The sequence below is a fragment of the Gadus chalcogrammus genome, chromosome 12 (assembly GCF_026213295.1).
Source record: "Gadus chalcogrammus isolate NIFS_2021 chromosome 12, NIFS_Gcha_1.0, whole genome shotgun sequence".
In the NCBI taxonomy this organism is placed as follows: Eukaryota; Metazoa; Chordata; class Actinopteri; order Gadiformes; family Gadidae; genus Gadus; species Gadus chalcogrammus.
Genome location: NC_079423.1, coordinates 4,454,665 through 4,467,951, shown reverse-complemented (window position 1 = coordinate 4,467,951; position 13,287 = coordinate 4,454,665). Strand labels below are relative to the sequence as shown.

The window sequence follows — 13,287 nt, the reverse complement described above, 5'->3', positions numbered from 1 at the left end:
GGAGTGGGTGCTAGGGTCACCGGAGGCCTGGGTAAACCAGGATGTTAACAGTCCATCAAAATGCTGAAAGCGTCTCCAGTAAACCCCTACCTGCTCCTCAATGACACGGCTCAGATTCCACTGCAAGTTGTGTTGGATAAGAGTCCGCTAACTCATCAAATGGTAAACAGCATGGTACTCTATATACAGTTATACAATTGAGATTATTATCTGAAACGTATGACATTTGTTTGTGATTATATATCTACATCTCTAATATCTATCTATCTATCTACCTGTCTATATCTATCCGTCTATATCCATCCGTCTATGTCTATGTGTATATCTATATCTATATAGATATATCTATCTTTATCTTTATCTATAAAAACATAGAACTGGTCAAGAATGGATAACCACGGTGCAGAAAGTCTGCATCTACCGGCCGCCGAGCGATGTAGCCGCGATGAGGTGAAATGCATTTTGGGTAGGGCTGGGGGTAAACGATTATTTATTAAACGATTAATCGGGCGATTATTTCATCGATTTGTCGACTAATCTAATGACTAATTGGATGGTTATCTATTTCTGTTGCTCGATTAATAAAAACCATAATGTATCTCAAATAAATACCAAACAATTCTTAATAATATACTTTATTTAACAACAGTTTTGCACGAATTTTTGACGTCGACGCGTCGACAACATCGACGCGTCGCTACAGCTCTAATTTTGGGTGGCATCGGGGCCTTCCAGTACCGAGGCAGCGGTTTGGTAATGTGATGAGCGCAGTGTCGCTTTTAAACTGTGAACACGTCAGGGACGATGAACACATCCATCATCAGGCCACTGGCAGGCTCTACCAGGGTATTAATAATATTGCCACCAGCCAGCCCAGCTGGTACAGTTGAAGGCCTCGCGACGGCCTGACACAGGCTGGCACACAAGCCACTGGCAACAAGCAACCGGTTTCCCTGCCAACTCCACCATAACATAATAATAACAATAATAATATGCTGGGCCACACAGCTGACAAAATGGACCAGCCCCAGAGATCCACGCCATAGCGTATTGTACGACGAGAGCAAGTATGCTAAGGTGCTAGCTGAGGAGACACTTGATATAACAATCACTATGTTTAGTCTGCTATTCGGGGGAGCAGGGTAATCAGACATGCACGTGTGCACACGCACACAAAACACCCACAAGCACACGCACACAATCATATGCAAACAGGGAACACACACACAGACCATGTAAATAAAGCCATAGATGTGTTCAACACTCCATTGCAACTCTGCACACACACACACACACACACACACACACACACACACACACACACACACACACACACACACACACACACACACACACACACACACACACACACACACACACACACACACACACACACACACACAGTTCAATTTCACTACAATTTGAGTACTCAATAACTCTGCCTGTGTTCAGAGCGAATCTCACTAATTAAATAAGTTAATCATTAATTATTTAGCCAGAGAGAGACCCTTGACGGTGTGTGTGTGTGTGTGTGTGTGTGTGTGTGTGTGTGTGTGTGTGTGTGTGTGTGTGAAGGGGGATTATGGAGCTGTAAAATACCCCCCCCCACCACCCCACCCCTCTAGCATGACTAATCAATACAGGCCTGCTGGAATTAGTGGTTATCTTAAAGTCCCTAACAAAACCAAGCTTACAGACTAACACAACAACAACCATATATTGCTTAACATGTACACACATATACAAACCAAGCAACACCACACTAATCACAGACACACAAACCAAAGTGTCAATGTGTACGTGTGTATTTACATACATTCATAACATATTTCTGTGTGTGTGTGTGTGTGTGTGTGTGTGTGTGTGTGTGTGTGTGTGTGTGTGTGTGTGTGTGTGTGTGTGTGTGTGTGTGTGTGTGTGTGTGTGTGTGTGTGTGTGTGTGCAAAGCTGTAGTTACAGTGAAAAGATATTGAGCCGAGCAATGCAGAGAAATAGGCCATTAAAAGCGACGGAGAGATCGAGGGAGAGAGAGAAGGAGGGCGTAGGAGAGAGAGCAAGAGCGAGAGAGAGAGAGCAAGAGCGAATGAAACATGTAAGAGATACTGACAACAGCTCTCAATCATTCAATCATCACATTTACACCTGTCTGTCCCCTCCCTCCCTCCCTCCCTCCCTCCCTCCCTCCCTCCCTGTCTGTCTGTCTGTCTGTCTGTCTGTCTGTCTGTCTAGCCTCTTCCTCTTGTGGCGGCTGTCCTTCTGTCGCCTCCCCTATTGGGAGGTCTGTCCATATGTCTGTTGTTCTCTCTCTACTGGGAGGTCTGTCTGTCTGTCTGTCTGTCTGTCAATCTGTCTGTCTGTCTGCCTGCCTGTCTGCCTGCCTGTCTGCCTGCCTGTCTGCCTGCCTGTCTGCCTGCCTGCCTGGTCTCACACAGACGGAACAGAGATAGTGAGAGTTGAAGGGTTGGGGGTGAATAATGGATGACTACCGGGGAGTGTGGGATGCCAGTCATGCCAGCCTCAAAGTGAGGGGCCCCCCAAGACCCTAAAGAAAACATTAAAGTTAACTAGCTATGTGGAGGGCTGATGGTAGGTTAATCACTCCACTAAACTCTGACCTTTCAGCCTACCATACCCAGCACACTAGTAGAAATTCACCAGCAGGGGTTCAGGGAATCAGCCGAACGCTCGAGCTGGTGAAGGTTTTGGGTGTGAGTGCGTTTGGGGTGGAGACAAATGTCTGAATAAGTGCGTGTGTCTGCAGACACACACGTATGTGTATGTGTGGCTGTGCGTGTATGTTTGTGCGTATGTGTGCGTGATCGTGCGCGTGCGTGTGTGCGTGCGTGTGAGACAAGGGGTTAAGGGGAAGTGGTAATGGGGTCCTTGATGAATAGCTTCTCCGGGACAAGAATAGCCCAGGAGGGGGTGGGGGTCGGGTGTCCCGGGGACTGAAATGGAAAGTTGGGGAGGTGGGACAGAAACCTGTCCCCCCCCCCCCCCCCCCAGATTAGAGGGTCAAGTTTCCCTGGAGACACCCAGAGCTGGAACCAAGATCTAGGGGGTGAGGAAGAAGACTGCAGGACAACAGAGCAGACCTTGAGGAGCTGAGCAGGAGTGGCAGACGAGGGATTCATTGCTCTGATATTCATAAAACCTGAGTGTTGACCCAATATGCCTGTTGTGGTCGGATGGCCTCACAGGTCCTGGCCTGTGATTGGCTCCTTCACCCCACATCCAAGACCTGCAGCCCATCTGCCAATCAGAGGGATTCCCTCATTCTTACTATGCCAACAGGAGACACACAGTTATTAGCGGCTGTGGATATATATCAGATATACGACATTGGTACAGCCATTACAATTATAACAACCAAAATATCTGTTGTTTTATTCAGCTTTATGACGTATACTGTTATATACCATACAATGAATCCAAAGATTCCTGCAATTGTCTCACTCAATACCAAAACTTAAAAGAGATTATAGGTGGCATGGTATATCAAGGTTCCTTTTTAAATGGTTGTAAACCATGTTTGGGTCTTATTAATTTGTTATTACAGACAAAAATTGAGATAAATACTATATAAACAATATTGTAAAAAATAAAAAGTATATAATTATATATATATATATATATATATATATATGTGTATTTATTTATAAATAAACTTAAATACTGCCTGGAAATTGAAGATAATAGCAGTACAAAACTTCTCTGACGTCACCGCTGCTGTCCAGCGACCTCGGGTTACCGTCCACGCCATGCTCCCCGCCAAGCCCCTCCCTCCTGGCCCATCACTCGGTCACCCAATCCCTGAGGAACTCTGACATGTACCCCTGCAAGTGTGGGTGTGGGGGGATGCCTAATAATTAACATACCTCGCACTCCCCTGACAACGTGCTCAACTTCCCACGCAAGACTCCAGCCCCTGGCATTATTACCATAACACGTCAGAGAGTGTGTGTGCGTGCGCGTGTGTGTGCGCGTGTGTGTGTGTGCCTTTACGTGCATGGCATGCGTCCACATGTGTTTGTGTGTTGGTTACAGGATAGGTGCAAGCATGCTCTCTCCCTGACAGGAGAACAGATTTATAGCACTGTTTATAATAATGGCCGCCCTGACTGTCCCTTCACCAGCACGCACGCACGCACACACACACACACACACACACACACACACACACACACACACACACACACACACACACACACACACACACACACACACACACACACACACACACACACACACACACACACACACACAATTTTGCTTTTTGGCCATTTTGTCCCTCACCATTAATTACAAACGGAGCTACTCAAATAAAATAAGCGCCTGATCTGAAATAAGGTCACACGTTTTAAAATACGGTTTTTGGCTTGGGCCGTGGTTGCTAGGTCGTCTGGTCTAGTCTTTATATGGCGCAGTCCATGGCTAGGCCAGTAACCCCTACTTGACACCTGCCTGCCCTGCCATGTATGCTCCAATAATTAGTGGGTCGGGGGCGCATCCTGTTAGCCAACTGATTTATTCAGCCCGCCTGGCACATGGATCACTCCTATGGATAGCAAGAAAACATTTACCCCCTTAACTGGGAACAGGGTCGCAGCCATTCCAGGATCAGCTTTCTGGAACCAATAGTATTGATTACACATTTCAACACCTGCCCTTCAACTGCTCTCGGGGAGCTCAGGGCACACGCACACACACATGCAGGCACCACACCCACCTAAACACTCAACCCCCCCCCCCCCCCCCCCCCTCACACACCAACACACACACACACAGGACTGCGCATGCACACACACACACACAGTGGCCTGCGTGTTAGCGCGCACACACACACACAGTAGCCTGCGTGTGCACACACACAAAGACACAGTGGCCTGCGTGTGCAGACACACACACACACACACACACACACACACAGAGGCCTGCGTGCTCACACACACACACACACACACACACACACACACACACACACACACACACACACACACACACACACACACACACACACACACACACACACACACACACACACACACACACACACACACACTTCATTGTAATCAACATAAAGCACAAAACTGGAGCTAAACATGCAATCAACAGAATAAAACATGAACCAGTAAGGGTACAGTACAAAATCAAGTCTCTCTGAAGTCAACATCGGCTGTGGTACGGTGCTCACGGTAGACATGGGTGGTCAGAGATAACCCCCACCTCAAACACCCTCACACACACACACACATGGTCTTGTCTGTCAGAAGTGTAATTAAGGCACCCTGACAGTTTGAAGAGCGTTAGGGGATGAAAGAGGGGTCCCTCTGCACTAATTAAGAGGGCAGCACTGATTGGGCTTCGAGAGAAAAAAAAGACATGATGTCTTCCTCCTGGGAGGCTTCAGCATAAACAGAACCCTGATCCGGTTCTGGCGAGTGTAAACTCAGCTGATGTAGGCGGATTTGTCCTTTTAAACAAGTTGACAGAATGTATTGTGGCAAGAGAAAAAAAATCTCTTACATGCAATACCAAATCAATGCCTTTTTTTATTTTGATCAACGAGGGAGTCCAAGCCAATGTGAAGTATTTAGAATCATGTTCCCATGGGTTTATATTGTTTAAAAAGATTCAAACTTAACTCTATTTAACTTAAGATATATGGGGGGAAAAGACAGAGAGATGAGCTCAGATACAGTGACAGAGAGCAGGAGAGTGACGACAGATTGAGAGAGAGAGAGAAAGTGAGAAGGGGGGGGGGGGGGGGGGAGTTTGAGAGTGAGAAGGAGAAGACAGCAGGAGAAAGAGAAAACAGTAGTCCACCTGTTTGACACAGAGGGCCTGAGAAAGTGCAGAGGAATGAGCAGAATGTGTGTGTGTGTGTGTGTGTGTGTGTGTGTGTGTGTGTGTGTGTGTGTGTGTGTGTGTGTGTGTGTGTGTGTGTGTGTGTGTGTGTGTGTGTGTGTGTGTGTGTGTGTGTGATCGTGTGTGTGTGTGATCGTGTGTGTGTGTGTGTGTGTGTGATCGTGTGTGTGCAGAGACATTTGTAAAGCGGCATTTAGGAGAGCAGCTGACAGCAGTGACATGCACACAAATACATGTGGTGCGCACACGAAAGCCATCCGGCACACACACGCACACAACTATTATAATAATTTGCGGCCAATAAAAGGTATGCAGAAAGATAAGTGTTCAAACGCGGAAGAGGGCGGGTGACGCAGGCCATGAACATGAGCAACGTCAGCTGTGCACTACAGCGGCCAAGGAAATAGTAGAATGATTTAAGATCCACGCTCCCCATAAAATGGATGTTTGTATACTGGCATAGGAAAGAAAACACCAAATTACAGGAGAGTAGAGTAGATTAGATGAGTAGAGTGGGGTAGATTAGAGAACAGTTGGGTAGAGTAGAGTACAGTAGAAAGTATCAGATGCTTAAAGTAGGGTGTTTTAGAGTAGAGGAGCAGAGTAGAGAGTACAGTAGGTAAGAGTAGAGCAGGATACAGTAGGGAATAGCCGATTAGAGTTTAGTAGAGTGCAGTTGACTAGTGAAAGGAAAGTGAAAGGAGAACATAGAGAGAGAAGAAAAAGAGAAGAGAGGAAAGGAGGTAGAGGGAACATGACAGGTCAAGAGAAACTAAATGGAAGGAGCAAAGAATAGAGGGGAGGAGAGGAGGAGAGAAGAGGGTGGGAGAAGGGAGAGGAGAGAAGAGAAGAGGAAAGGGGAGAGGGTATAGGGGATAAGGAGAGGAGGAGGAGAGGAGGAGGAGAGAAGAGACAAGATTCGAGAAGTGAGGATGAAAACATGAGGAGAGAAGAGACAGAGGACAACAGGAGAGAGTGGAGGAGAAGATTAGGAGAGAAGAGACAGAGGATATAAATAGAGAGAGGAGGAGAAGTAAGGAGAGGAGAGGGGCTAAGAGGAAACAGAGGGGATAAAAGGAGACAAGGAGATGAGGAGAGGTCAAGGCTGTAGGGGTTGAATAAACAGTGATAGAAACTGGACCCCCTGTGAACCAGTTAGTAAACTCAGGGCAGACCGGCGCCCAGCGAGGTCAAACTGGGCCTGGGCGTTCCAAAAGGTCCCCGGTCGTGTTCTGCAAGATGCCCCGGGCTTAAGCTCCGCTGAGGGACGAATCATAAACATAGGACAAACATACACCCACAATGGACTCTCAATCTTTCTTCAACCAACACTAGTTAGCTTAGTTTAGTTAGCAAGAATTGATGATGAATTGATTTTTTTATCCACACACAAAAAGCTAATACTGACTCATTTTTTAACAAGCGCAAATAAATCCATTACGTTTCCACTGAATAGGGTCAAAAAATATAGGAGGCCTTTCTCAAAATACACATTGAATATGATCCATCAATATTTCAAACACTAAATTGATTTAGTTCAGAATAAATACAGACAAGACTGTCTGTATGAGAAGGATGCATTTGTGACCACCTTTGCGTTGATGTATTTTCAAATGTGTCAATATGATATTTAATCTTACACCAATACAAGGAAGGTTTGAAATCTCTCCACTGTGCCTCCTTACAAGTGTTTAAATTGAAATGTTTAGGCCTTCGATTCCAGTGCTGATATTTTCCATGATATTTCCATCTCACACTTATTTTTATAAAAAGTATAATTTGATTGAAGGAAGACGAGAGTGAGCCTTGCAATGGTGACATTTCAAACCTAAAATAAATAGTTTCCAATAAAATGTAACTATTTGTATTCTCCCTCATTAACTTCCTCTCGAGATTGCCCTATGCCGCACTAAAACCACAGGAATGGTGCAACATATAAATACTTTTCTTTTAATTAGTTATTTTAAACTTATATAGCAGCAGATATCCTTTCAGACTTAGCAGGGCTGGTCCGGGGGGCCGTGAGATTTATTGCCATTTAAATGGAGACAGGGAATCCGAGCGGTTAGGTTGCCAAGCATCTGTCACGCAAAGCCCCGAAACTAGATCCCCTCATCCCCACCTCGCTGCTCTGGTCCCGGGTCGCTGTTCTGCGGCTGAACCCTGTGCTCCGGGAGAATGCCGTCCACAATGATCCCCCTTCCACGCCTAGCGTCGTGTGCTTGTTTGGCTATTTTAGCGTTTATGGAAGAGTATGGACGGTGGTCGGTGATGGTTGACACAGTGATTTAAGACTCATCGCCTCAACGGTAACAGATCCACCAAGGGGGTGGGATAGGTGTGTGTGTGTGTGTGTGTGTGTGTGTGTGTGTGTGTGTGTGTGTGTGTGTGTGTGTGTGTGTGTGTGTGTGTGTGTGTGTGTGTGTGTGTGTGTGTGTGTTGTGTGTATGTGTGTGTGTGTGTGTGTGTGTGTGTAAGCGTGTGTGTGTGTGTGAGAAATGGATCCTGGGAAGATTAAGGTAAACAGAGCAGTGGACCAACTGACAACAAATCCACCAATAAAAAGTCCAGCTCTTGTAAACATTGAGATGCGACCACTCCCCCCCTGCAGTCCATGTACACATTGAGACCCAGCAGCTGCCTATCCTTAAAGACCATTAGGATGAGAGTGACAGAGTGACAGAGACAAAGCAAAAGAGAAAGGAAAAAAAGAGCGAAACTTATAAAGATGGCAAAGAGAAAGAGAAAGCAGTATAGATAAATAATCAGAGAAATAAATCGAAAATAAAAAAATACACACAGGAAGAGATAAAGGAGGAGGATGGAACTGAAAGAGAGGAAGATAGAGTGAGATAGAATAAAGAGGGGTGCAGAGAGAGAGGGAGTATAGAGAGAGAAAGCTTAGGGGGGCAGAGCGAGATAAAGAAAACACACTATGAAGAAAAAATAATAGAAATATAGCAAGAGAGCTGGAGAGGGCAAAAGAGAGAGAGATAGAGCTCTGTAAAGAGACGGAAAAAGAGAGCTACCAAGACGGGAAGAAATAGAGAAAGGAAGAAAGGGGGAAATAAATAGAGAGAGCATGACAGACATAACGAGAGAGACCATAAAGAAAGAGATAGAGAGATGGATGAAGAAAGCAAGAGCGAGAGAACGAGTAAGATATAAAGAAGGGACAGAGAAAGAGGGAGGGGGAAAAAGTGAATGATAAAGAGGGGCAAGGGAGAGAAAGAGACCTAGAGAGAGATAAAAAGAGACCTAGAAAGAGATAAAGAGAGACCTAGAGAGAGATGTAGGCCCTAAAGGAGCTCAGCTCAGCACTCCTCCGCGCCTCGCTCGCCCCTGCCTGGCGTTTATCCGCTTTATTAGGTTATCTGGGCTCTACGGCTGTCTCCCAGTGCCAACACACACACGCACACGCACACACACGCACACGCAAACACACACACACACACACTTCTCGATTCATTACGGCCCTAACTGCTCACTTATGTTTATGCCCTCTTTAAATTAAACCGCAGATAACTAAGCACCTAAATGACTGGACTGGAGGGAGGGAGGGGGGGCGGGGATGGCTAGAGAGAGAGGGGGGACAGAAAGAGAAGGGAAGATGGGGGGAGAGAAAGGCCGGTCGTTAAGCAGGGAATAAGGAGAAATTGTTTGCGAGTGTATTATCATGCATGTGTGGCTTTAACTCTGCTGTGTGTGTGTGTGTGTGTGTGTGTGTGTGTGTGTGTGTGTGTGTGTGTGTGTGTGTGTGTGTGTGTGTGTGTGTGTGTGTGTGTGTGTGTGTGTGTGTGTGTGTGTGTGTGTGTGTGCACGAGCGCGTGCGTAAGAGAGAGAGAGAGAGAAAGATGGCATAAGGTTGGATTTTAACGGGCTCATCTATAGGACACTGCTTCCCATCATTAGTAATTCAATTTGCTCTTTATTAGTGTCTGTTATCAGTGGCCAGCCACTAGCTCCCGGCTAGTGCCGCCACTGCCGCCGCCGCCGCCGCCCGCTCCTCCCCTCACTCCTCCTCTTCCAGTTCACCTCTCCCCCCTCCTAGTCCACCTCACCCAATTCACCCCCCCCCCATCCACCTCTCCTCCCCTCCCTATCCACCTCTCCTCCCCTCCCTATCCACCTCTCCTCCCCTCTCAGTCCACCTCTCCCCCCCTCTCAGTCACTACTCCCTATCACTCCACCTCCCCTTTCGTTCTCCCTCTCAGTCCCCCTCTCCTTCCCTCTACTCCTCCTCTACTCCCCTTCTCAGTATCCCCTCCACCTCCCTTTAACGCCTCCTGCCCTCCCCTCTCTGTCCACCTCTCAGTCCAGGTTTCCTCCTTCTCCCCTCTCGTTCCCCTTCCAGTCTCACTACAGACATCCACCTGCCCTCTCTCTCCACAACTCCGCCTCCTCCTTTGCCTCCCCACTAGATCTGCACCCTCTCCTCCTCACCCCAAACCTCCTCCTCTAACTCCTCCACCCCCTCCTTTACCCTTCTACCTGAACCATAGACCCTTCTCAGCTCCTCACTTTAAATGAAATGATTGTGCACGTGTGTTAAGCAGGGTGAGCTCATGAAACGAAATCATTAAAGAATGCAACAAAAAGAAGAATCCTGATGCTGATCCAATCTCCAATCACACTCTTGTATGATGCATCGCACCCTCAATTTGTATTTGGAAATAAAGCAACAAAATGAGATAAGGTCAGAATGGCATTTCTTTTCATCTTTGACTGATGTGATATCATGTCTGTCTACCGGCCACTTGCCACACTCCCACACACTAGGTGTCTACCTGCAGGTTGATGTGAATCTGGGTCTGTTTCTTTAGGGTGCTAGAGGTGTAGTCAGAGCCCATTTCAACATTTAACCAGGAACCTTTACGATTGTAGCGCTGGAGAACTAGATCAGAAACCCTTAACCTCGTATTTTGGGTTATCAAACATTATATGTTTCATAAGAAAACCTATGAAGAACAGTTCTAGTCAGGGGTAGCACACTTACAACAAACTTGAGAGACTTTGTGTTTGTGTGTGTGTTAAATAAATGGAGAAGGTAAGTGCGAGTGTGGTGCAGACAGGCGGATAGACACGGGGCGCATTGGAGAAAATAAAAGCCTCATGCTAACAGTGATGGCTTCGCTAATGTCTTCTGACTCCATTGACTGGGAGGAGATTACACCCTGGGTGGACGAGAGAGAGAGAGAGAGAGAGAGAGAGAGAGAGAGAGAGAGAGAGAGAGAGGGAGAGATGAAGGAGGAGAGGAGAGAGAGAGACGAGAGAGAGAGGAGAGAGAGAGAGAGAGAGAGAGAGAGAGAGAGAGAGAGATGAGAGATGAGAGAGAGAGAGAGAGAGAGAGAGAGAGAGAGAGAGAGAGAGAGGCTAGGAACACAGAATGACCCCGGGGGGGGGAGGGGCGATGGAGAGAGAGAGGAGAGAACAACAGTGATTGCTTTCCATCGGGTAAGGCCTATATTCTACAGTTCGTTAAAACAATCCAATTTGCAAGAGGATAATTATGCATTAGCTGTTGTTTTTATCTGGCGGCGGAAGGAGCGGTGCCACGGCTTGATAGCGCCAGCCCACCCTGCCGCCCTCCCCTCCCCTGCAAATTAACCACTATCGGCACTTGTTCACCATCACGGCTGGATTGGGCAATCAATTAACCCTCTCCTCCCCCACCCGCCTGTACCACCTCCCCCTGACAGCCAGCCACAAAACGACCCTCTGAGACACTCTCGCGCACACACACATAACACATCTCATGCGCATACATACACACACACAGCTGCTGCTGCTGCTGCTGCTGCTGCTGCCGCCGCCGCCGCCCAGGGTCCACTGGAAACGGCAGCGAGCAGATGAAACAGGGGAAGTAAGGGGGAGAGGAGACGGGTCGGGTTGCACTGTACCATGTAATGTCGTTTTCCATCAACGAGTGTTTGTTTGGGTGCTCATTAGAATAATCAGTCATGGCAATGAGTGATAAAGGCGAAAAACACTGCTATGTGTATTTTTCTGCTATGTGTAAAATGATGAAAAACAGATGCATAGCAGTCTCAACTACAGGGCTGTACGTGATGCCGTCGGTTGACTTGGCGAAAGAGGTCCCAATGCATTGATGGAAAAATATAACTTTTCGGGTATGTATATCATGTTATAATAATAATTGTTATATATCTTTTTTCATTGATGAAGACCCAGGAAACGGCGCAGAGCAATACAGGAGGCCCAGGCAATCGTCCCCGTTGCAAACAGGCACGTTTTGAACGGGCAGTGCACTGGTATAAACTAAACAGGAGAGAAAACAGTCAATCAAATCGGTCATCGTTGAACCGTCTACCTTTTCTGTGGGAGCCCGGCGAGAGGCGACGCAGTTTGTGTCTCCCGAAGGACACCAGCTCTTTGGGCAGTCCCTTCCTGGCGGCCAGGGGGCTCCTGGTGGCTGGAGGAGCCCGTCCCCGCACGGGGGTCCTGCTGCTCCAGACGCCAGCCGGGGGACTGGTTCGCCTCTCGGACACACCGCCTGCCCCGCTGGGTGGCACAGAAGGGAAAAATAGATAATCACAGATTAGATCGATAGAACAATGCTTTTTATTGTGTGATAAAAGAGCAATGTATTAAAACAAGAAGGATTTGTAAACTAGGAGGGATATACGCATTTAAAACCTACTGGTTAAAGGCCCGTATATACAATAGGTGTTATATATAGGTGTATTTTTTATGAGCATTGTTTCCCAACCTTGGGGTCGGGACCCCACTTGGGGTGTCCTGCGGTCGAGGGAGAAGGCAACTTATGATGATGATCTATAGACATTTCATGATGCATTTTATATTAAATTTTCTTGATGTTAAGGATTTTAATGTTTCCATTATGTCATGTATATAGACAGAATAACACTTCAATTTGTATGCAAGTCAACTTACATTTGTGTTCTGATGTATGTGCTACAAATGTCAAATAAAGAAATAAATAAACCATATTTAACCATTGACTTGAGTAATGTTCTGCTGCCCCCTATTGACAAGATATAATATTTCCTCGACATGCGCACCCAAACTACAAAGAGGAGGTTTGAGGGATAATTTCAATTTGGATGCCTGTTTGAAATCAAAAAAAAATGCTGGATATTGATTAAAAATAAAATTCAAACAATAACTAAACACAACTACATTATAGCTAAAAGCAATATGGATTACTGATTTAAAAAAATAGATGCAAGTAATCCTAACTTGTATTGTCGTACCTACATTGGTCCAAGTCTATAGTGGTTTCCATGAACCAAGTGTGTGGCGCCCTTAAAGTACCCCTGATATTTCGAACCTTGATCAATGACATCTCCCATGTTTTAGTCCCATCCCAAAATACTGAGAAATTCTTCTAATCCTAGCAAATGAGCAGACACTTTATCTTAAGGTTTAGTTACATGT

The 13,287-nt window shown here is 46.4% G+C and overlaps 1 protein-coding gene across 1 annotated transcript in view; it reads right to left on the bottom strand.

The window, feature by feature from the left end:
• zc3h3 (zinc finger CCCH-type containing 3) overlaps positions 1-13,287 on the bottom strand; it is a 52,530-nt gene that overhangs the window by 37,417 nt on the left and 1,826 nt on the right. The window contains exon 3 of the mRNA XM_056604064.1: positions 12,200-12,390. Within this exon, the coding sequence (XP_056460039.1) occupies positions 12,200-12,390 (191 nt within the window). The remainder of the gene's footprint in view (positions 1-12,199; positions 12,391-13,287) is intronic.